This window comes from Charadrius vociferus, unplaced genomic scaffold, assembly GCF_000708025.1.
Source record: "Charadrius vociferus isolate BGI_N301 unplaced genomic scaffold, ASM70802v2 scaffold213, whole genome shotgun sequence".
NCBI lineage: Eukaryota > Metazoa > Chordata > Aves > Charadriiformes > Charadriidae > Charadrius > Charadrius vociferus.
In genome coordinates, this window is record NW_009647828.1 from 7417715 (window position 1) to 7440235 (window position 22521).

The window sequence follows — 22521 nt, forward strand, 5'->3', positions numbered from 1 at the left end:
AACCCATGTAGCCAAAGAAAATATTTTTGTAATAAAGATCTGTGCCCTCGTTTAATGGTAAACCGTGAATGACTGCGCAGTAGTCTTCTCTTTCGGTACTCAGAAGTAAACTGCTCCCATCTGTAATCTTTCAGTTGTGATCTCCTTTTCTGGCATCTTGAACTGTAGGAAAACAAAAACACACCAACAACTTTCTCCCACTAAGATCACCTTTCCCTCTCCCAAGATTTAAAAACAAACAAACAAGAGAAAAAAAAAAAAGCACAAGTTTGACACCATCTTCTTCTGTGTTCACTGAGCCCAGTTAGGTTGAAGAGCCACAACTTTTACTCTGGAGGGTAATAAATGTACATATGAATGCCATTTTGTACAGTTGAATTACTCTATGAGCTGGTTGACTCTAAGCTTGATTTGGTCCAGTCTGCTGTTCCTGTATCTCTTACGAAACATTAGTTATAGGTTTGTATTTCTTGAATCTGGTCCATTCACCAGTAGCATAGTTCATTTCAAAGACCGTATCAACCAACATCGTGGTACTGCCAGTGCCATCAGCCTTTGGTAAGTCTTCTGTATGCTCACTAAGTTTGATTTGGATGATGTCACCTTGCTCTTGGCAAGGATTCTCTGTGAAAACAAGAATAGGAATGAATTATACATTTCAGCACTGTATTATAAAAGGTAAAGAGCACTTGATGGAGATTCTAAACTTTATGCTGAAGAAAAAAGCCCCAAAACTCAACAAACCAACCCCAACCCCAAACCTGAGCAAGTAATGTCACTAATACACACAGCCACACAATGATCTTCCTCCCTCCACACATGCATCACAGACTGAGTTTTAAGTATATAAAAAAAAAAAACAGCCCCCAAAAGATGAACCCCAAGGCTAACATAACTGGAAGAACAACAAAAGGGGGAGTAAAGCATGCCAACATCATTTCTGTCTGCCTCAAGAATCATAAGAGAAGTTTATATTTAAATGAGAGTTGGTAAACTTGAACTACCAGAGTTACTTTTTTTGGAACACATTTTGTAGTTAAAAGCCTCAACAATTTTCAGCTGTTCTGGAAGCCCAAACAGCTTCACTGAAATCACTTGTCCAACATTCAGTTCCATTCCAGCAGAAGTATTCAATGTTACATTTCAAGGTACTGGAATTGCCACTCAGGAAACTCAAGTATATCACAGTCGGCAGTTATTTACCCAGCCTTCAGACGGTGCCAACATTATTACTGAAGGAATTAGTATTGTTATATACTTATATATATTCACATATGCATATATAGATAACACACATACGCACACTTCCAAAATAATATTTTACCTTGCATTACAAAAAACTGTCCATGTAGATATTAAAGTACACCCTCCTACTGCAATTTGAAACAGCATCTGGTACTAAGAGCACCATCATTAATGCAAGATACACAGAACTTTTTTAAAGCCCAGGGATCATCACAGTAACTCTACCCTGGTCATCTTCAATAATGTATTGCATTAATCCTAATGCATGAGCCCCATTTAGGCTCCAGCACTCCAGTGATAAGAGCCCTCAAATACCAAATTAGAAACCAGAGCTAGTGCAGATGATAGAGTTCACTTAAGGACTCTTAAGCCCCTTCTCATCTTACATCTGATAATCTTCTGGGTAAAAGAGTCTTGGTCTTTCAAGGCCAATATATGACAGGATCTAGCTATAAGACAGCTTATCTCCCTGCACAGCACCTGCGGTTACCTAAAGTCTCTGAGACAACAGTTGCAACATTTCTAATGCTAAGGAATTAGCAAAGAGGCTCTGCACTACCCAACTTGTACCTTGACTTGCCGTGAAAGAACTTACATTCACTGGTCTTCTAGACAGACTAGGACCTAACCAGTCTGTTCACTGTTTTGACTGGCTGCCTTGCTTCTCCTCAACCCCTAAGCTATGACATTAGGTGTTCAGTTATGTATATATTGTGTTTAGCAACTGCTCTGACAGATTGTTGGACTTACTGGAAATAGAGCCTAAAGACCCGTTTCCAGGTAGTTAGAACTGTAATCCATAAAATTATGCACAGTTCAGAGTAAAGCAAAGAATCCAGTACCTATGGAGCAAAGCTAAAGCAGGAGTCTTGCACTCACATACACACGTTTAGAAATGCTAGGCTGTATTTCAGATTTGGGCATTCAAAAGCAAGCTAAATTAGTCTTAATACATGCCTCTGGATCCTGCCATGAATCCAAGTATAAGAGCCTTTTCTGGCCTTGTAACTTTGTTTGCAGTCTTGAACATTTCCTGTGCAGCATACATTTGCTCCCTCTGCAACAGACAAAATAAATATGAATTCCAGTGGAGAAAACACTGCCAACAGGTACCGAACTAATACCCACAGACAAGCATAGGAGTAAGGTGGAAGTCCGTAGACCTACAAAATGTAAACAAGAAAAGGCTTAACCTCAAGACTTTGCCTCTTTAATGCTTATACCTAACACTTACAGCAGTGACAACTGATTTCTGAAACTGGAAAAAAAAAAGTCTTTAAATAGTTACAGAAACACGTGCTAAGAGACTTAATGTTTACATTACCAATTTTGTGTTCTTTATGACATTAGGAAAAAAGAAGAAAAAACCCAATGCTTACTCTACAGCCCAACAAACCCAGGCTTGCAATCATTTCAGATTTTTTTTTTTTCTTTAATAAGTGAAGTAGATGTACTGAAAAGAAAGTCACCCAGCTTCTTAAAATTCCTACCTTGCAAGCCAGGCTTATAGATGCGCTTAGCAAAGTCTCCAAATCAGCTGCATCTTGAATTAGTTATCTGCTTAACTTCAAGCATGCACACAATATATACCAACATAGCAGCGCTTCAGGACATTAGTAATTGCTGTTGAGTTTACTCTCCTCCCCACTCTCAGGTTTTAAAAGATGTGTAATGAGTGTCTCTGTGTGTGTGAGGGGAATCAAGAAATAAAGGCTTTCACCTTAGAATAATCTGTTTATATCTTTTCTCCTACCACCACAATAACACGATCCTTTTTAGCAGCTTATGTTATATGCAAATGGCTGGGCAACAGCTCTGCTGGAAATACACCTTTCTCGCAAAATTTATGAGTAACACAACATTATTTTGCATAACACACCTTTCTCGCAAAATTTTTTATAATGAGTAACACAACATTATTTTGCATAATAAATAGCAGCAAATAAAGACATCCTACTGTAACATTAACACTGCACAACTAAAAGTGTTGTGATTAACATTTTTAAGACAGCAATGCTAACAAAGCCACAAAACATTTTCATTAACTTCGGTTATAAAAAAAGCAGCCTCAACCCCTCCATGATCCAAAGGCCAGGAACTGCCAACATACTAAATGAGATGCACAATAAAAATTTGTGTTTTGCAATCTACATCAAAAGCAGCAGTCAAAAAGAACCTGGTTTTACTTACTGTGAGAGAAAGGCTTTTTTTCGGTGGTGGCTGTTGCTGAGTTTGAGGGGTCACTTGTGGTGCTTGTGCCGCAGGGGAAATGGCAGGAGGTGTGGTAGGTGTTAGGGGTGAGGTAGGTGTAGTTGCAGGTGGATTAGAGTTACTGTTGTACATGGGTGTTCTTTGTTTGAATTGTGCAGGAAGAGTTGTGGTAGCATTTGGAGCTGCAGGTTCTTCAGTCTGTCTGTTAGTCTGCAAGGCCTCTCGTGCAGAGCCAGCTGCAAAACCCAATCAAGATAATTAAAAACATTATCGTCCACAAACAGGGATTAGCATCACCAATGGCCTTTAAAGAAAACTAAAAATTCTGATAATTCCATTTTAGCACCATGATTCAATATGCCATCTAATACCTAGATGAAAACCCAAGGAGCTAATGCTTTTTCCACTCAATTACCTTTAGCAATAACTAGACAACTGAGTGACCAGCTGTCCAATATGGGTTACACTATATTTGACACCAAATTTTATGGTTAATGAATATCAGATTTATTAAATTGAAACTGATTTTACTTTTTAGCTTATATTGCTGTAACAACTATACTCTGACCCTACCAGGATTATTGCTGAACTGTTACGTAGAAGCCAAAACCATAAAAATATTTCATCAGTTTTTACCTAATGTAGCAGCAGCTTCCAAAGGAAACGGTAATTAAGTCTCACCCAGTAACAAATACTGAAAATAAACAAATACTTAAACAGACGACAGAATTAAACATAGTCTTCACAAATCACTCATTTAAACACTTATGCTGAGAGGTTTAAAACCCCACAGTATTGACAAGTCCTAACTGTTATTTCTCAAAGTTGATCCATTTGCTTGCACTTAAGGGAGTTACTATTCTGAAGCTGGCTGCAGGTGGAGGTTACAGATATGATCAAGTTACTGCAATTTTCTAAGTTACCATCTGTCCAAACAGTAATTACCCAGCACACACTCTAGCCAGTTACATTCTTTTGCAGCTCTCGGACACAGGCACAGCTGCTTAAGCACCTTTCACAAATCTCACCCGGTTTAAGCGGATCTATTCACATTGTGTTCACAGCAGACTAAAGGCAGATACAGACCAGAGCTACACTGATGCCTTTCAGATCAGATTTAAAGAATGAGAAGTCTACCACTCTCCATCTAGGCACAGATACAGCATTGGTTTTAACAATATGGCTATTATCCATCAAGATGTAGAACAGGACTGTGAACACTTGAGAGGACAAACGTTTGTAACAATTACTTACCCCTCAATTATGTACAAATCTCTTAAGTTTTATTACTGACTTCCTCTCATATCAGAATAACTGACTTGCATAAAGTAACATGTCTTAATTATGCAACCTCAGATTACATGAGACCAAATCTGTAAATCATCTGTGTGAATCTCGTATCAAGGAAACAGTTTTATATTCCTTGTCCATAAGAAAAGCTAGATACCCCATACTCCAGAAGGAAAAAATAAGTTAGAAAAAAAAATAGAGAACAAAGACAATAGAGAATTTTAAACTAGGCTTTTCCTGCTGTTGAATACAATGCCAAAGCTCTGGAAAATAATACTAGCTGCTGACAACACTGATGCGCTCTTGGCTGCGTGCCTTTTGGAGATGCCAATTTTCCGCCAGAGAAAGATTTGCATGGACCTTCAGAGAGATTCTGAACTGTTTCAGTGCCAAGTGGAGTGGATCAGGTTTTGCATATGCATTTTTCTATTGTGACCAACATGCTACAGCTCACATACATAAAGACAAACATCACAGTACCAAGTATGTAAAATCTGGAGTAAAAATAATGCATTAAACTGAAACATTGGTTCTCTATTAACTACAAGGTCCAGTAATGAAACCCAGTCACGCACGTCTGTTGGTGCAAACTGATACATTCCTTTAAGACTTTACAGGCAGCAGGGAAGAAAAAGTAAAATCAATTTGTTAAAATAAAAGGTGCGGAAATAAAGGATTTATACAAACACTCCTTTTTACTACAGGCAATTTTCCAGAATTGAAAATAACGTAGCACTTCTCAAAATACGCAAGAACCAGCTATTATCTATCAGACTGTTACGAAAAAGTAAAAGGAAAATGGATGGCTTGATCCCAGCCTATGTGAAAGCTAAGATGTACTTGCATCTAGAAATTTATCTGACTCTTGAAAGCAACTCTTTTGTAAGTGCACGCATATGGATGTGTGTATGTACTCTACTTATGTGTATTACTGATGTCTCTAGAGACTAAAAAAAAAAAGTAATCTGGATTTTCTATTACAGAGCAAGAAAAAAAAAAACCCAAACAAGTAGTAAATTCCTTTGCTTGCTTGACTTAACTAGCAGTCATTTTAAGACTTAAATACAACAAGCGTTTTCTTCTTAGGTATTAGGTTCCAAAAGCAAAAAAGCATATTATACCTGGCTGTGTTTCAGAGCTTGGGATATATGAGGAAGATGGCACCACACTGGGGGTAGCAGGTAAGTAACTTGTAGAAGGTAATGCAGGTTCATTGTTCAACGAGCCAAGTTTCTGCAAAACAGAAAAGAAAGTGTTATAGACATATTGCATATATTCATGTGCTGTTTCTGCATTTTAAATACATTTTCAACATTAGTTCTGCTATGATACTCCTTCTGGGAACTTAATTATGGACTCCTCTGTTAGGGCAAGTTTGCCCTTTCAACTGTATCACCCTATACAAATTTCAGACATTAGAATTATCCTAGGAGAGATAAAGCAGATTTTATTTCCCCTAATTCAGATCAAAGTTGCTTCTGAAGGCACAATCTGAGCCAGGAAAGAATACTATTACAGAGAATGTACTTTCGCAAAGAGAGTTAAGCCGCTGTTCCTTTGTCCCGTTCCTCAGTTAGTAGTGTGGAGACCAGATGACGAAATTTGCGCAAATGGTGCTCTCTGAAGAATTACACTATAGAAATAAGTGATTTACCTGAGTGTCCTGGTTTTGAGGTAAAACAGGACCAATTTGTTCAGTAACTTTACTTTTTAGCTAGGTCTCCTCTCACTACTGAAATTAACAGCATATTGTGCAGACACTGTTCACTCTCAGAGTGCTAAGACCTGTGTTTATAGTTGATGCAAAGGAATGGTATGCAGAGAGGCTCTTGCTTATACTTATTGCTATAACATCCATGGCCAGATAACTCTGTTATTTGCCCCGCTGGAGGGTCAGAAGCGTAGAAGGGTCCCACCAGTGCAGAGGAGCAGACAGGACAGGTGACCCAAAACTGACCAACATGGTATTCCATCCCATCTGCATCATGGTCAGTATAACAGCTGAGGGATCAAAGGGTCAGCCTCTCTCTTCAATGGCCGGTGTCCAAGGAGGACTGTGTCTGTTCATCTGCCTTTGATCCCAATCCTGAACCCAGAACTGGAATCCAGTTCCTGTCCATCACTGAGTCCAGTCTGGGACTTTCCCAGTGCCAACCAGTGACGCAACTGTCATCCTGGGAACCTGACCCAGTTTTGTACATATTTCATTATTTCCTTTTTATTTTATAGTTAATATTTCATTAAAGTAGTTTAGTTCCTTCTAAACTCATAAGTCTTTTTCCCTCCTCTGCCTCTCTCTTTGAAGAGGGGGAGCATCTGTTGCTCGTCCAGTGGCCAGTTCAGCCTAAACCATGACAGACTTATTGGCACCCAACATGGGGCATGAGCGGAGCTCGACCAGAACTGTGATAGATTGCCTGAATAGTTTGAATTCCAGCTTGCTCAGAGATTAGAACAGACAGCTCACATCATGCCATTCTAAAATGAAATGTTATATCATGCCTTGAGAGTGCTTTGTTTGCACTCAATTGAGTCAATTCTGTTTAACCTGCCAAATGCATTGCCAGTTCAGCCTAAACCATGACACTGAGCAAAGCATGCTCTTCACTATTAGCAAGCAGAAACCTGTGTTCGTCCATGGGCAAAAGAACTACTAAAATATCACCCAAGAGAATAAAAAGACCTCTGGGATATAAGCAAGCAGAAAGCAGCAATAAAAGCGCAGGTAAAAGCCCGTTTCCACTGAAAGAGGCAGTCAACACAAACGTGATGGAGGTCATCTAGGACCAAGCCAAGAAAATACCACATTTTGTACTTAATCATACATGACATTGCACACACAGCATAAAGACAACAGCACAGTATCTCTATGAAGATCTTCACTTTAGTCCAATCCATCCTTATAAACATAAGGGGTTGACAAAGGAAAAGTTTTGGGGAATAAATCTAGTAGACAAGTCATTTAAGGTAGTGTTACTACACAAAAGTGAGATGGATATTCTGTAAAATGTGGAGCTTGCCAAAAAAGATACTCTTTGCTGGTCTTTCTGCAGAATACTATGACCTTTACTTCTGACACAGGCCTACCAGTATCTGCCTATATGTTGTTTTTGGCATGTGTGCCATAGATTGCTACCCTCGTAACCATGGGACCAGTGTTGCATGTGTTTACTATTAGGCTCTAGAGGAAACAATGCCTGGCTTACCAATCAAGCTACAGGTCTTTTAAATAGAGTGCTCTCCAAAGGCAAGTGTTGCATGTCAACACAGAGACTTAAAGAGACAGAGCTAATCATGACCACTTAAAACGCAGAGCAAGAGAAGGAATGTAAGATTTGAGATGAATTTCTACTGTCCTGAGAGGCCTGTGAACACTGGGTGCAGCAGCTCAAATTATCCATTAGTATCTAAAGAACCCAGTTGTCCAAATTAATTCCAAGTCAAGGCTTGCTGGGATAGAACAGTTTCTAACTCAGAAGTAGGGGGAAGACCTAACACTTGTAAAAAGCTATGTCCTGACTGAGAAAACATAAAGCTCCATTGCATTTTTTTCCCATGCACCGTATCTGAAAGGATAGGGAAAAAAAACCCTACACAAAATTCCTCCCTCCACCTCCGACTGAACTACAGGTTACCTTTTTCAGTGGATCCTTAACAACTTTTGGATCAAAAAGAAACAAAGGACTGTTAAGACAAGCAGTAGCTTCCTCTGAACTTTATGGGTTTTAAGAACAAATTTATAAGCCATGGTTAATTTGGACAGAGATCAATTCCACTGTATTTCTCCTCCCCTTTTGGTAGCATTGGGTGTGGCTAAGCCTAGTTACAGACAGGTTTAGAGACTTCAGAGAAAACTGTCTTCTGGATCAACCATCCGTTCTCAGACCACAAGCTAAAAATGCAGAAAAGAAACACAGAAGGGTACTAGCTTTTCTCAAGCCAGAAGACAGATGAGTTGTAAAGACTTCCTTCTTACTTGGGTGCTTATATTCAGCTATCCCTCCTGGGTGTAGGCCAATGACAAGTTCTCACTGAGACTTCTGTGGGCATTATTTCACTAGGGTCACAAAGGATGCACGTGCACAAAGTGAAACCTGCAGGAACTCCCAAAAATGATTCTACTTCTCTAAGGTCAGAGAGCCCTCCTATCCCTTTCATCTCTGACAGAAGACTACAATCCTCAGTTATAGAAATGCCACACCCCACTGCGAACTTAAAATAACAATGAGAAAACAATCAAAAACTTTACTTTCATAGAATCATAGAATTGTTTAGGTTGGAAGGGACCTTTAAGATCATTGAGACCAACCATAAACATAACACTGCCAAAATCACTACTAAACCATGTGGATGGTGATTCTACCACTTCCCTGGGCAGCCTGTTCCAATGTTTGATAACCCTTTTGGTAAAGAAATTTTTCCTAATACTCAATCTAAACCTCCCCTGGCACAACTTGAGGCCATTTCCTATTGTCCTATTGCTTGTTACTTGGGAAAAGAGATCGACCCCCACCCTTGCTACAATCTTCTTTCAGGTAGCTGTAGAGAGCAATTAAGGTCTCCCCTGAGCCTCCTTTTCTCCAGACTAAACAACCTTGACTTTGAACATTTTATGTTGTTTGGTGAAAATATAATGGAATTTTGAAATAATTGTGTAAAGATTTTTACATTAATAGGCACATTTCAACAAGTTAGTAAAATATCATTACGGTGTTTAAGTGCTTTAGAATAACACGCATCATGGTTTCCCTTTTTTTTTTTTTGGTTGGTTGATTGTTTTTTGTTTGGTTTTTGTTTGGTTTTGAAAAGTGAGACACAAGGCCAGCAGCATAATCTGGTGTAGCATTTTCTACTACTGTTTCTTCTTTGGCTTGCTTTTCCACAACTTCTGTATCTATTGCATTAAAATAGAAGTCAGTTCAAGGAAGCTTTCTGAAACACTGAATTAGATACACTTTTTTAAACAAAGATACAAAAATGCATTTCTCCAAGTCTGCTAAAACATGCTTAAAGAGGTAGTTGCTGAAAGGTTGATAGGTACAGTAATCTTCATACACAATTTTATAATCAACCCAATTATGAACTGAACATATATACAATGTATACCCATCATGATACAGTAATTGAGTAATTAGGCAGTCCTGGCTAATTTTGTGATATTAGAAAGCATCAAACCGCAAGCAAAAATCTGATTGCAATTATGATTTTGTTCTGAAACAGTACTCACTTTTTTAGTGACAAAACCAAAAAGGTTGTTTTGGAGCAACTAGTGTATCTTCCTGATATGGTTAAGTAGAGCACTGCACTGTCACTTGACTTAAGAGCAGTACATCAGATGTTATTCACTTGTTAAGATCTCTCAGCCAGAATTTTGGAGCGTGCTATAAATTTTTTCAACATTACTTTCAATTAATTTACTCGGCCACATAGCCAGTAAAAATAAGCATACCAAAATATCTCAGAACAATTCCAGTACTGAAGCCATTCACATATCTATGTGCTCCTCAAAGCACAATTGACTCGTTCAATCCTTTCATGCTGAGTCAAGTTATTACCTAGACACATGGCAATATGATTAGGAGCATTGGAAAAAAAGAAAAGTGAAAATCCTCCCTTAAAGCATTTTTGGTTGGTTTGTTGTTTTTTCCCCCCTCCTTCTTTAAAGTTTTGCTGAAGATAAGTTTTAACAAATTAAGAACAAAATGATACTATGAGTCTAGATCCTATTTGCAAGTATATAATAACCTTTGTGAGTAGCATGCTATACCAACCTAACGTCTTTCTTCTTCTCTTTGCTTCACGGCCAGCACCTACCATATCCAGCTCAGAGATATCTAGAAGCTAAAAAGAAAGACCAAAAAGAACTTAACCATTGTTAAATTTATGTCGTCGATCTCTAAATATTGTCCTTAATTTATTCTTTAATATATTGATACTTGATGCAAAACAGCATCAGCAATTCACTTCAGATCAGGGAGGAGAACTGCAGGAAAGCAACAGACGGACTACGAGCAGGAAAGCAAGAGACTACGAGCAGGAAAGCAAGAGACTACAAAAGAGTGCACTTACCTTTACTCCTCTTTCTTTGCGCAAAGGTGTTCTTGAAGGAGGAATAGGAGTTCTGTTTCCAGAAGGACTAAATACACTAGGTGCTGAAGTACTCCTGAACGGAGCTTGTTTTGGTATTCCTTTGAGTGGTGCTTAGGGAAGATCAAAAAGGCAACAATTGTAAAATATGTTTAATTAGTTACAAAATACAATAATATGGAGTTCTTAGTCTTTTCCCCTTCTTAACGCACCACACCCCCCTTAACTTCAAATGTTTATAGTGTGGAACTGTCTATAATTCACTATGCGACCCTCAAAGGTCAGATTAGGTTTACTGTTCAAACAAAGAGTAAGGGCCAATCTCTAGGCTAATGCTTGCAACACCATTCTACAGGAAATAATCAAACAGGTGTACTGCTATCAAAATAGACTTTTCCAACGTATATTGATGCTTTCCTTACTTATAAAAAATAAACTTTGAACAGATAAAAAGGTATTGGGGATGAATGTTCTGAATCCAAAGCTGCTCTTTGAACTTTAAGATTTAGTTACTTGATAAAACAATATCTAATCAGAGATTCTTAACCAAGCTTCTGCAGGGCTAAGGGCTCATAATCTACGGGAAAGATAAATTACTGCTTCACACAGGGTTTTGAAATTCTGGAGCTGCTGTTTGCACAAGAAGGAGGACCCAATTCGGGTCTATAGTGCAAACAGAAAACCTGCTGTCTCAATACTCATGAGAAACTGCTACACCTAGAAGCAGCTGTGTTCCCTCAACTTTACATCATTACCTTTCTACCTCATGCTTAATGTAAGCAGCGAAAACAGCATTCTTTCATCAACTGCTAAAAAATTAGGGACACACATACATATTTATCAGGCCTTTGAGCCTCCTGACAATCTTATCACACTCTACAATTTGAAGATAAATACCAAATTTTATTTTGAGGTTAGATACTCTGCATTCCTCTATATGTTGTACTGAAAACCTTTTTACAATAGGACAATCCTCTTTGACCAATATTGGTAAGTTTCAGCAGAGTAAACCCCAGCTGGTCCCATAACTCATACTTCTAGAGACCCCCAGCTCTAAAGGCCAAGTCTAAAACCTAGCTTTATTAGTTCAACAGTTAAAAAGAATGTCAAGAAGAGCTAACAGTAAATTCCTATACTGCGACAACTTTTAGTTCAAATTACAACTACACTTTTTGCATTCGCTGCATGAACATGTGGCCAAACTTTGGTGCTCAAAAATCACATCTTAAATAGCATCGACACAAAGTACTTCATAGCTTCTAGCCACCACACCAGGAAATCGCTCAAGTTTTACACCTCAGCATCATATTGGTGGTCAGAAAAGTTATACCTGTGCAGTGATTTAAAGTATGTAACTAATTTTGAACCCTCCTCTTCCTCCTAGTCAAAAACTTATTTGAAAAATTCAAGCAGCTCAGGAACTTCAGCAAACAGTTGAAATCTATTAATGCAGAGCTGAAGAATGATTATACATCTTTGTCACACCCATTAAATAGAAACCACTGCACAGCCTCGGCTGCAGAGAGCACACTGTCCCCTCTTCTTTCTCCATGTCAAATTATACAAATACAAGACAGTTTCAGTCTATTTCACAGCATTTCAAAGAGCACAACAGATTACTGTGATCCACTCTGCTCCCTTTTGGAGCAATATGGCTTAGTCGTGAGTTATTCCTGGAGTGATGCAAATTAAATTCTTACCAAAGTCTACAAGCATGATTTAGCTACGTACATTTAAGAAGCATGGCAGATATACTTGTCATTTAAGAAAAACCTCACACTCTTGTTCTTTCTGACAAGACATGTCAGAAACATTTAAATATCAGGAGAGAGGAAGGCAGAAAGGGAGAAATCCTTTGCTTCAAAAAGAATTAAGTTTTTGTAAAAACTAGACGGTAATTTTAGTCTTCATCAAGGCTATTTTGTCAGATTTTCTTTCCGGGAAGTGATGAAAGTGAGCCATACTTGTCGTGTCTATCTTTTTGACCAGTCCCCTGCCTTTGGCATGGAAAGGCACTCCTGCAGTCTTCTTCAGCTGTTGTGCAGTTTCTGTTGCTAAAAAGAAAACGGCCTTTAGTTATTACAGAACCTGTGCTGAAAAAATACAATACATTCCTTTTTATATGAAATGTTATTAACTAATGCATAAAAAGAGGGGAATAGCAACAAAGAAAGAATTACATTTTAATTAAAATCCAGGCCATGTATGCAAGGTAAACACAGCATTTGGAGAAAACGCAAAATCAATGTGACACTGCAACTGACAAAATGGTCTAAGCTAAAAGAAATTACCAGAGTAGGCAATTTACTCAGTAGAGACCGAAATAATTAAAGAAAGTTCTATGTAACATCATAAAAGGTTACAAATCTTGTATTTAACCAGACCAACTACTCAAGTCACATGCAAGAAAGCAGCAAGCTGCTGCAACAGAGCAGCAGGTACCGTAGACTATTTTAAGACCACTTAGTTAAAGCGGTTACCAATACATACATGCACATATATGTTGCCTTTTGTTAATAAAACCCCTCTTGGCTTTCACACCCTACATAGCCATACTGAGCAAGAGAAAGCATCAATTAGCAGCTCTTGCTCCCTGTGGCAAAAACATATGGCGAAATAAAACTAGGGTCTTATTTTAATTTTGTTTCAGGAGCTTTAACCAAAGCTATCCCTCACAAGTCTTCACAACTGACTATTAAAATATACCCATGAGAGAATATATCTGTGCTTTAAAAAGCCACAGCTTTTCGTATGCCTTGAAATCTGAACAGCATTTAAATCAAGATCAGCATTTTAATGTAATCATGGCCAGAACGACTTGCACCTGCTCTTCCACACATCAGTCTATCAAAGCAAAAAATTAAAATCAGCCAACAAAGTTCTTAGAAAATTTTAATGTATACACCCATGCTGAAGAATAAGACTGAATATAGATTTTCCTACCACCATTTGTTACTCAATCTTATCAACTAACTGTAATACTACTTACACTTCTGCAAGAGTTCAGCTCTGAGAGTGGCACTTTTAGGCTTCCTTTTCAGCTGGAAGTGTTTCACTGGGGGAGTAAGTGGCCCAGCTAGTGTTGTCAAGGCATTTTTGTTTAAGTATTGGCATTCCAACGGCAACATAGCTGAAGTTTCACATTCACTTACTGCATAAAGATTTAACACAGTACACATGGGTATTAGCACCTCTTTGACAGCTAATTACAAAACATTTTACAACTAGACTCTACAGGTGTTTTTAAATTGTAGATTACATGTTTAAACACCAAGAGTAATTTAGTTCTAATTATTACACAGCATATAACCAGTTATTAGGATGTTTGTTTTTCACATTAGCTTCACAAGAGCTTCCATGTTAATCATACCTATTCAAATTATAGGAATTTTAAATATGCTACTATTGTCAGACTACAAGACGACAAAAATTACTGAATTCTCAGATTCTTTAAAAATTACACATAAAAAGGAAAGTACTAAACAGAAGTTCAAACCAAAAGTGTGAACAGACAAATGATCATTTGTTTATACTAAGAAAACAAAACGCTTCCACCTCCAAGTCATTTCACTACTGGTATGCTGCAATCCTAACTCCAAGACCATGTCTGCCCATTGATGTCTGAGGGCTTTTTCTAGGCAACATGCTAATCAAATCCACTGAGGTAGGAGTAGCTTTGCATCACCATTTACTACATTGTTTGAAGCAGCAACTGTGCAAGTGCTCGAGTCAATATTTTCAGCTGATAGGCAATCCATAGTTAGTTGGACATCAGCAGCATAACTCTTCTTGGGATCAGTCTTCCCCCAAGCACCTATCATTTGTTGGCTACAGGAGGACTTCCAGCAGAGATGCACCCCAGCACAACAGCGGTGCTTCCACACAAAGCACTGCAGAAACAGAGCCCTACTGTTGTCTTTAGTACTACAACATATGAGACAGAGCAGTATATAAAAAAGCCCAACTTACTAAGCTGCAGTAAATCAGTTACTAGCTACCAGTGCACATACAGCCTATGATACTGATGAATCCACATTAACTTGCCCTTCACAAACATTCAGGGTAATACCTGACATGCAAGTTCTGATGATGTGTGAAAAGATAATTTAAGAAGTTACCATTCCTCAAATATCACAGTTCCCAGTCCAGTAATATGCAAGGTCATGAACTGTGGCAGTTAAGAGACAAGACGTACTGCTTGCTCTGCTACCAATACTATTAAGATAGCAAGACTACCTGTGAAACGGCAGGTTATTTCTGAAAAAAGGCATCATACTTCTGAAATTTTCACCGACAGAAAAGGCTTACCTTTTTCTCTAAGCTCTCCTAAAATATCTTGAACATTGGGATTCTGTTCTTCAAGATCAAGGTTAAGGGAGCCAGTATCTGGAAAGGATTTTAAAATATCAGCTACCATTAAGACCCAGGGGTCTGAATCCAAGGTAGCGAGCTGGACAATTTCAGTCAGTGCCCCTTTCATCTAACAAAAAAAGAAAGAGAAAATCAGCCAATTGGAGACAGTTTTAAACAGGTTATACTTGGATATTTTTTATTTTATTTTAAAAAGACACTAGCATATACATGCACAATGTTTTACTACTGGGGAAGGGAAGAGGGAGACTGCTTCAACACAGTTACACATTAACTCTAGAACTAAGTAAAGAATGAACCAAGCTATTTTTTATTTTTTTTTAATATTGCTTTCGGTCAGTCTAACTCAAGTTTGTTTTCAGCTTTTGGCAGCTTTGTTTAGAACTGAACATTTTTACTAAAAGTAACAGGCCAGATTCTTACATTTCTGTCTCCTTATGTTCTACACTTACACTCCCAGCGTACCCCACACCTTATATTCAGTGATAAGAATATACAACTAGAATACTATAAGTTATTTAGAATTGGCATCTAAATGAAGATGTGCCCCTTTCTGGGCTACAGAATAATACAGCAGACAGACCGAATCTGCGTCATATGAACACAAACTAAGTCCTCAAAATTGTACTTAAGCTTTGGCCAAAATAACGTGGTTTTGTATTGTTTGAAAAAAAAAAAAACATATTACAGAAGTAGACCCAGCCCTCCATCACAAGCAACAAGATTTTCCATCTACCCAGTTTCTATAATCAGAAAAAAAAAAAAATATTTTTCTTCAAGCATGTATCTTGAAAAGTGTGACATAATGCATAAGATTAATTAAAAAAAAGCACCACAATGTCATTGCATTTTTTTTTTTTTAATTACTGATCAACATGTCTGTTGGCACCACAAAATGACATTAAAAAAAAAAATAAAAATCAAGGTAACTACAGCCAGGATTTTACCCAGTGAATCTTTTAAATTAGAAATTTTAAATTGTTTTACTTCATTCACAGGTAAGCATAACCCCCCCCCAAATAAAGACTAAGTAAGTAAACTTTTGCATAAGCATTAGCAGTATTAGCTTCACAAAACTAAGATGTTTGAGATGTACTGTGTGTCTATCAAGTCACAAAACATAACAGAGTAAAACTGTATTCAGTATTCAGTGAATACTGTAAAGTATTCAGACATACTCTATGGTATTAACATCGAAGTATTTACATGTAAGTATAGGGAAATACTTGAATTTTGATTTTTCACAACCTGTTGTGGTACATATAGCTTAGTTACAGCCTACATGTTTCTCAACACATGGAGACAAGCAAGATATTCACCCTCATCCTGTATTTCTTTCCCTTTATTTAGAACCAGCCCTTTCTTCTATGAAAAAGTTTCATAAAATAAGCTTATTCTACTTATGCAACTTTAAGAAATAAAAGTTAAATTTCTGCTCTCCATTTTTTCCTCCCAAACACTTTAAAACCTCAGCAGTCAAACATATTGACATTTCTCAATTCTTTTCACTCACACGATGTTATTGCCCTCTCACTTCAGAGAAGTTCACAAGCACAAGATGGGGGCAATTTGTCTTTTACCCATTGTGTGTTTTAGCACTCACAGTAAAATGCTTGTGAAACGAACCAGATCAGTTCATCTGACTGAGAACTAGCACCTCCCTATAGCTTTAAGCTTGATCAGCCTCTTGGTACAGCTGACTACAGTCACACACACATTAGAACCAGAAAAAGAGTGGAGCAGAAGAGACACTACAGCAGTCAGTTACCATCTTCAGCAGCACTACTGATTTGCTTTGGATTAAAACTGACCACATAACCATGACCACACACGGTTTAATGTGTCCTCAAGTTTAACCAACACTTACCCAAATACAAAGAATCAATTTCTAAGGTTCTAGTCTTTGTTGTCCTCCATTGCTCATTTCTTTCTCAGTAAATTTAAAAAAAAACAACACCTACCCAGACTGATCCTGAACTGCTCATCTCAAGTCACTTACACTACAGTGGATAAGTATCAGTGAGGATAGTGTAGAATACTATTGAAACAAAATCCTTTATTCTCTTATCTAGCCTATAAGAATTACAGTACTGATTTACGCAAAACACCTGAAAATTTAAAACATACCATAAAAGCTGATGAAGCTATTTTTTTTCATAGTTCTTTTACAAGCTTTTGTCTGAACACCACTAATGCAGGTAAGTGTACAGAATGTAATTTCCTCCATCAAAGCAAACTCAGGTAATAGTTGGAAGAAAGATGTCTCCTGCATCCTCCCAATTTACCCTTCATATCGCTCCACAAAACTCCTATTTGTAGCAAAAATTCAGAGCTACATGCCTATATATGTATGTTCCTATGGAGCTCTTGTCTGGGCATGCTACATCCACACTGCTTTCAGGGCAGCTAAAGTTCAGGCAAACTACTTATGCTACAACCCACCACTTCACACGACTTTGGTTCCTTCAAGAAAGGAGCCCATAAACAACTTGTTTGCCTAGCACTGGGCAAATAACATTATCACAAGGTCTCACAGCAGAAAGAACATGGTGAAAGAACAGTCACTGTCACGCACAGGGAAGCAAAGCACACTAACATGTACTGTGAGCTAACCAGAGACCTTGCCTGAATATAGGTTTGCATTTAACAAGCCTGGATTTGAGTTTTGACTCAGGTTTGTCTTCAAATGATGATTTAAATACATGTTCCTAGTTCGCTGTTGAACTGGCAGCTGAAAAAAAAAGCTTCATTTGTGGTTTGAGAGTGCATGAAACACAACTCAAAATAACAGAGAATCCTACATACAGTTTTTCTGTTACTTTACAGAGCACAGCCATAATCTCAAGCTCTTAATTGTGCGAGATTGCAACACTGGGTCAGTAAGAGTCCCATCAGCTCCAACCAGCATCTTGTTAAGCATGAATGTCAAGATCTGATGCAACACGTTCTAGCACTTTTCTCATCTAAAACTTAAGGATCTTAAGTATTTTTCTCAGCCTGCTGCCACCAAAAAAAAAAAAAAAAAAAAAGCATAGAGCATGACTAGAAACATCTAACAAGACAGGATCAGGCGGGATGGAATAAGCCTGGGAACAGAGACAAACAAAGGGAAATTAAAAATGGCTGTGCAGGAAGAACACACAAACAGAACCGTGGGAAGGTGTAAAAAAGGAAATGTTACTAGAAATACTCAAAGTGATAGCTCCAAGATTGACTTCTTGCAAAGAATTTCCATTTATTTGCTTTATATTATGCCTAAATTAACGTACGTGACTATACCTTTAGACAATTGCATCAACAGCTAGCTAATAAACCAAATCAAGTTTTGACCTTTCAGGGGCCATAGAGGACGGGGTATTTAATAGGTATCTGTATTATTATAGAGCATTTTCATTAAGCTAAAAGCACTGGATTGAAAGTATAGTATTAATATTTATGCAACACAAAACTAGGATGGATCAAATATCACTATTATATACATTTCATATTTTAATAATGAAAAAGAGTAGAAGTGGCCAAGAGTAATATTAAATTAAAATATACCATATTACACCACAGAAAAAAATTAAGAACACTAAATGCAGGTCAGAAAGATGCATAGCAGCCTGCCTGTTCTGAACACAGAGGGAGAGGCAAGTGCCTTTGCTGTCCTCTTACTCCTTTGCACTAGTACACCATAACTCCCACTCGCCTGAATAGAGGACTCCTGATTCACACAGGCAAGCAAGAAGAAACAGTCTTGACTTTTGCTCTCTTGCAGCTACTGTAATAAAAGGGCAGGCCACTGCTGGGATAGGCAGCCTCTTCCTCTCAAGATAATTCAGAGAGCACAGAAGCACACAGTCCTCATTACAGACTTGGTTATAACATCGCAGTCTAACCCTGAACAAATAAATGAAACGCTGGCACAAAAAGAAAACTTGCACTTGCCATTGTGAATCAGGTTAACAAGAATACAATATACAAAATAAACAGAAGTAACTGTTCTGCCAAATTCACAACTGAAACTCTGGTCAGCACTACAGTTAGCTTTCAGCATCATTTCAAATAAGCGTGATTATGTGCAAAAAAATTAGCAGATGAAAAGCTGGGGGCAGGGAGATTCAAGAGTTAGAAAATTCTGGCCAGAGAATAACAGCGGGAAAGGATATTTTTGATAACTGCCTACAAAACACACTTAACTTAAAATGAAAATGAGAGCAAAATACTCTTACTAGTCAGCAACAGCAGGAACGAACAAGCAGTAATGAGGTTCACAGCACGATAAAAGTTTTGGTTTATTACCTATCCCACAGGAGTATTATGAGGATTAAGTCACTTATATCTATACAATATTTGGAGTGTTGAATGAAAACATTATGAAAATTGAAGGAAAAACACACTTAAGCAGAGAACTGAGCTTTCAAGAGAGCTCACTGAAGATTCACTTGTCTAGATTGAAGCTTTCACAGATTTAGAAAGGACTGGCAGCCAATTAAACCCCTTCCAAACCAAACACCACCACACTTTTCTTGATTCCTACATAACTTTTTACTCAGATGACTGCTCCCAAATAATTTCCATGTTACTCTATGCCTCAGTGAAAATGCTATTATAGAGAAAATAGGAAAAAAAAAATTTGAAGAGAAAATAACTAAGTCCAATCTTTTATCTAGAGAGGGCAATATCATTTAACGTGTTACATAACAAGCCAGTAACATATCCTGCATCCGCTATCGAGATTCCCAAAGCTTTACAAAGCTGATGCAATATATTTTCCAATATTATTAAGTTTCCAAATGCCAGCTCAGTGCTTCTCACACATGATTGATACAGACTGGCACATGGCATGGAAAACACAGATGACTTCCCAAAGAGACTAATGAAGTACTTTCACAGTTAAGTTTAATCATTTTCAGATATGGGAGTGATTTCCAAATGACAAATTTTACTTCCAGGCAGCAACAGGTATCCTATACTGGTGTATTTCTGCTAGCAAAAAGACACGTTTGGCACTCCCCAATACATTGAGCAGAGAATATTGCAGAGGAGTACACAACATAGCACACAATACTGAAAACAGGCAAATATCCATATATGCTCTCGGTATCATATGCAAGATACCCAATGCCAGTTAAAATATGAAAAAATCTCGACAGTAAGTTATGTAACATATCTTCACAAATACAATCTATTTTAGCAAACTCGCCACAAACGGTGAGTATCTGGTAAGACAACATCCCTTTCTGTCAGCAGTTTGGTTACACCAGCTATTTTTACCATTTATAGAAGGAAGTACATAATGATAATAGCAGACCTACTAGCAATGTTAAGGGTTTCTGCCTCATGAGTTTTTAACAATTTTAAGTCCTTCATCTCTGTTAAAAAAAAAAAATAATAATCACGTCCCTGAAATATTAAGATGTTACAGGTACTGTGCAAACGACTGAAAAATATGCTAAATCCCTAGATCTCAATCAAGTGTGCTCTGCTGTAATGAAAGATTAGATTTATGATTGAATTCACAAACTCTACCAAATTACTGAAAAAAAATCCCACAATATTTTTTGTTACAGAAGTAACAACAGCTTCATATTTGGAATACAACTGGTCACTTCAAGGATACGCTAAAAGGCACAGCAACCGATTTGCTCTTCTTTACATACACTTTATCTCAATGGCTAACAACACCACAGCTCAAGTAAAGTTGCCAACTACCATCATCCTTAGAACCAGTCTGAAAAGTTCTTTTACCCACCCAGTGAACACTTCTGCAGCATTTCAACAAATTATTTCAGTCTGCTTGAATGCTGCTCCCTCAAAGAGTTGGCATGAGTGTTAGTTAAGAAGGTCCCTAAGCTTTTTGAAGCTCTCTTTGATCTAAAAACATCATTAATTTGTGAGCTTTTTCTAAACATTGCAATACTGATTTCTTCCAAACTACTTGGATTTTCACACTACTTCAGAAGAATTTTGCATGCTCAAAGTTCACATGAGCTTATGCATAGCTCCCCATCCCCCCTTCTGGCCTTGGTTATTTTGTTTGTCCAAAACACAACTGCATTTGTCACACACAATGAAGATAGCTTGTGCACCAGACAAGCACTAAACATGAATATCATGTTTTAAAAATTAAAGTAAACATGCTGAACAAGAATTTTTTTTTTAAGTGACACCAGTTACATATAGCACAGTGAGCAATCACACAGATGCATGCGGCAAAACAGACATCGACATGCACTAAACTATTGCTTTAAATGTGATGCTTGTGTATTTTCAGTTTAGAAATACACAAAGGCTGAGCATACAATAATCCAAGTTACATATTGCCTCCCCATATCCTGCCTAGTATATATGTATATTAAGCCTAAGCAGCAGCTGTGTCCTAGCCAAGAAAAGAGACTGGTGCAAGCACATCTGAGGATACTCTACACAAGAAGGTGGGGATTAACTACACACCACCTCCATGATTGTTATTGGGAACCAATACCATACACAGCTGAAATATGAGAGGAATTCCTCAAACCTGGCCGAAGAAACTGAAATATTTCCCATTGATTCTCCAGCTATTGCCCTAAACATCAGTAGCTGCGTACTAGTAAGAATAAGCGAGCTGTATATGAGGTATGGTCCAGGGCCAAATGAATAAGCTTTTCTGGATCTATGATGACTGCTCGCAGAGCCAGCTCAGACTTGAGCCAGTCAGCTTATTAGCTGCGGTAGGACAGCAAAGGAAAGTACCAGCCGTTCCCAGAAAGGTAAAGAGAAACAAAAAAAGCATGGCAGTTTTCCTCAAGCAAGACCTGACTGCAGGAAGGTGGGGAGAAGCGGTGTTAGGTGCAGACCCTAGATCTTCCATTCCCAAAGTTTCAGCACTTGCTGCTGTCCTTCCTAAAGCTGAGATGTTCGACTTGGGGACACCTACACAGCTGCCAGTATTAAGGAAGGAGAACGAAGGAAGCCTAACGAACAGGGCTGTTATTAAGTGATCATGCCTCTCTGTCCTAACCTTAGAACAAGCACCGCCTCAGAGAAGCCCTCGTCCCCAAAGCCACCTAAACTGTATCAAAACACAGCCCTACCACTATGAGTTCGTGTGGAGGCGTTAAGACGGGTTTCAGGTCAAAACTGCTTTCAAATGACTAGTGCCAACCAGCGATTCCCCGAAGAGCAGGAGGAGCGGCAGCAAAGCTCCCTTACCACGGGGAACCTGAGCACTTTTTCTTCACACTGAGGACCTCCGAGCCGGGGCCTCAAGGCAGCGCTCTACCAGCCGCCACCACCCCCTGCATCCCCAATCCCAGGAAAGCTGCAAGGGGAAAGCGGGGAACGCCTGTG

The 22521-nt window shown here is 38.2% G+C and overlaps 1 protein-coding gene across 1 annotated transcript in view; it reads right to left on the minus strand.

Annotated features, from left to right (window-relative positions):
* Positions 1-269: 269 nt before the first annotated feature.
* The window catches only part of NELFA (negative elongation factor complex member A), a 23614-nt gene continuing 1362 nt past the window's right edge, over positions 270-22521 (minus strand). The window contains exons 2-11 of the mRNA XM_009882570.1: positions 15142-15313; positions 13823-13984; positions 12798-12887; positions 10816-10946; positions 10518-10587; positions 9559-9640; positions 5868-5986; positions 3436-3692; positions 2203-2302; positions 270-624 (exon numbers count right to left, since the gene is read on the minus strand). Coding sequence (XP_009880872.1) covers positions 440-624; positions 2203-2302; positions 3436-3692; positions 5868-5986; positions 9559-9640; positions 10518-10587; positions 10816-10946; positions 12798-12887; positions 13823-13984; positions 15142-15313 — 1368 coding nt within the window. The 3' untranslated portion in view covers positions 270-439. The remainder of the gene's footprint in view (positions 625-2202; positions 2303-3435; positions 3693-5867; positions 5987-9558; positions 9641-10517; positions 10588-10815; positions 10947-12797; positions 12888-13822; positions 13985-15141; positions 15314-22521) is intronic.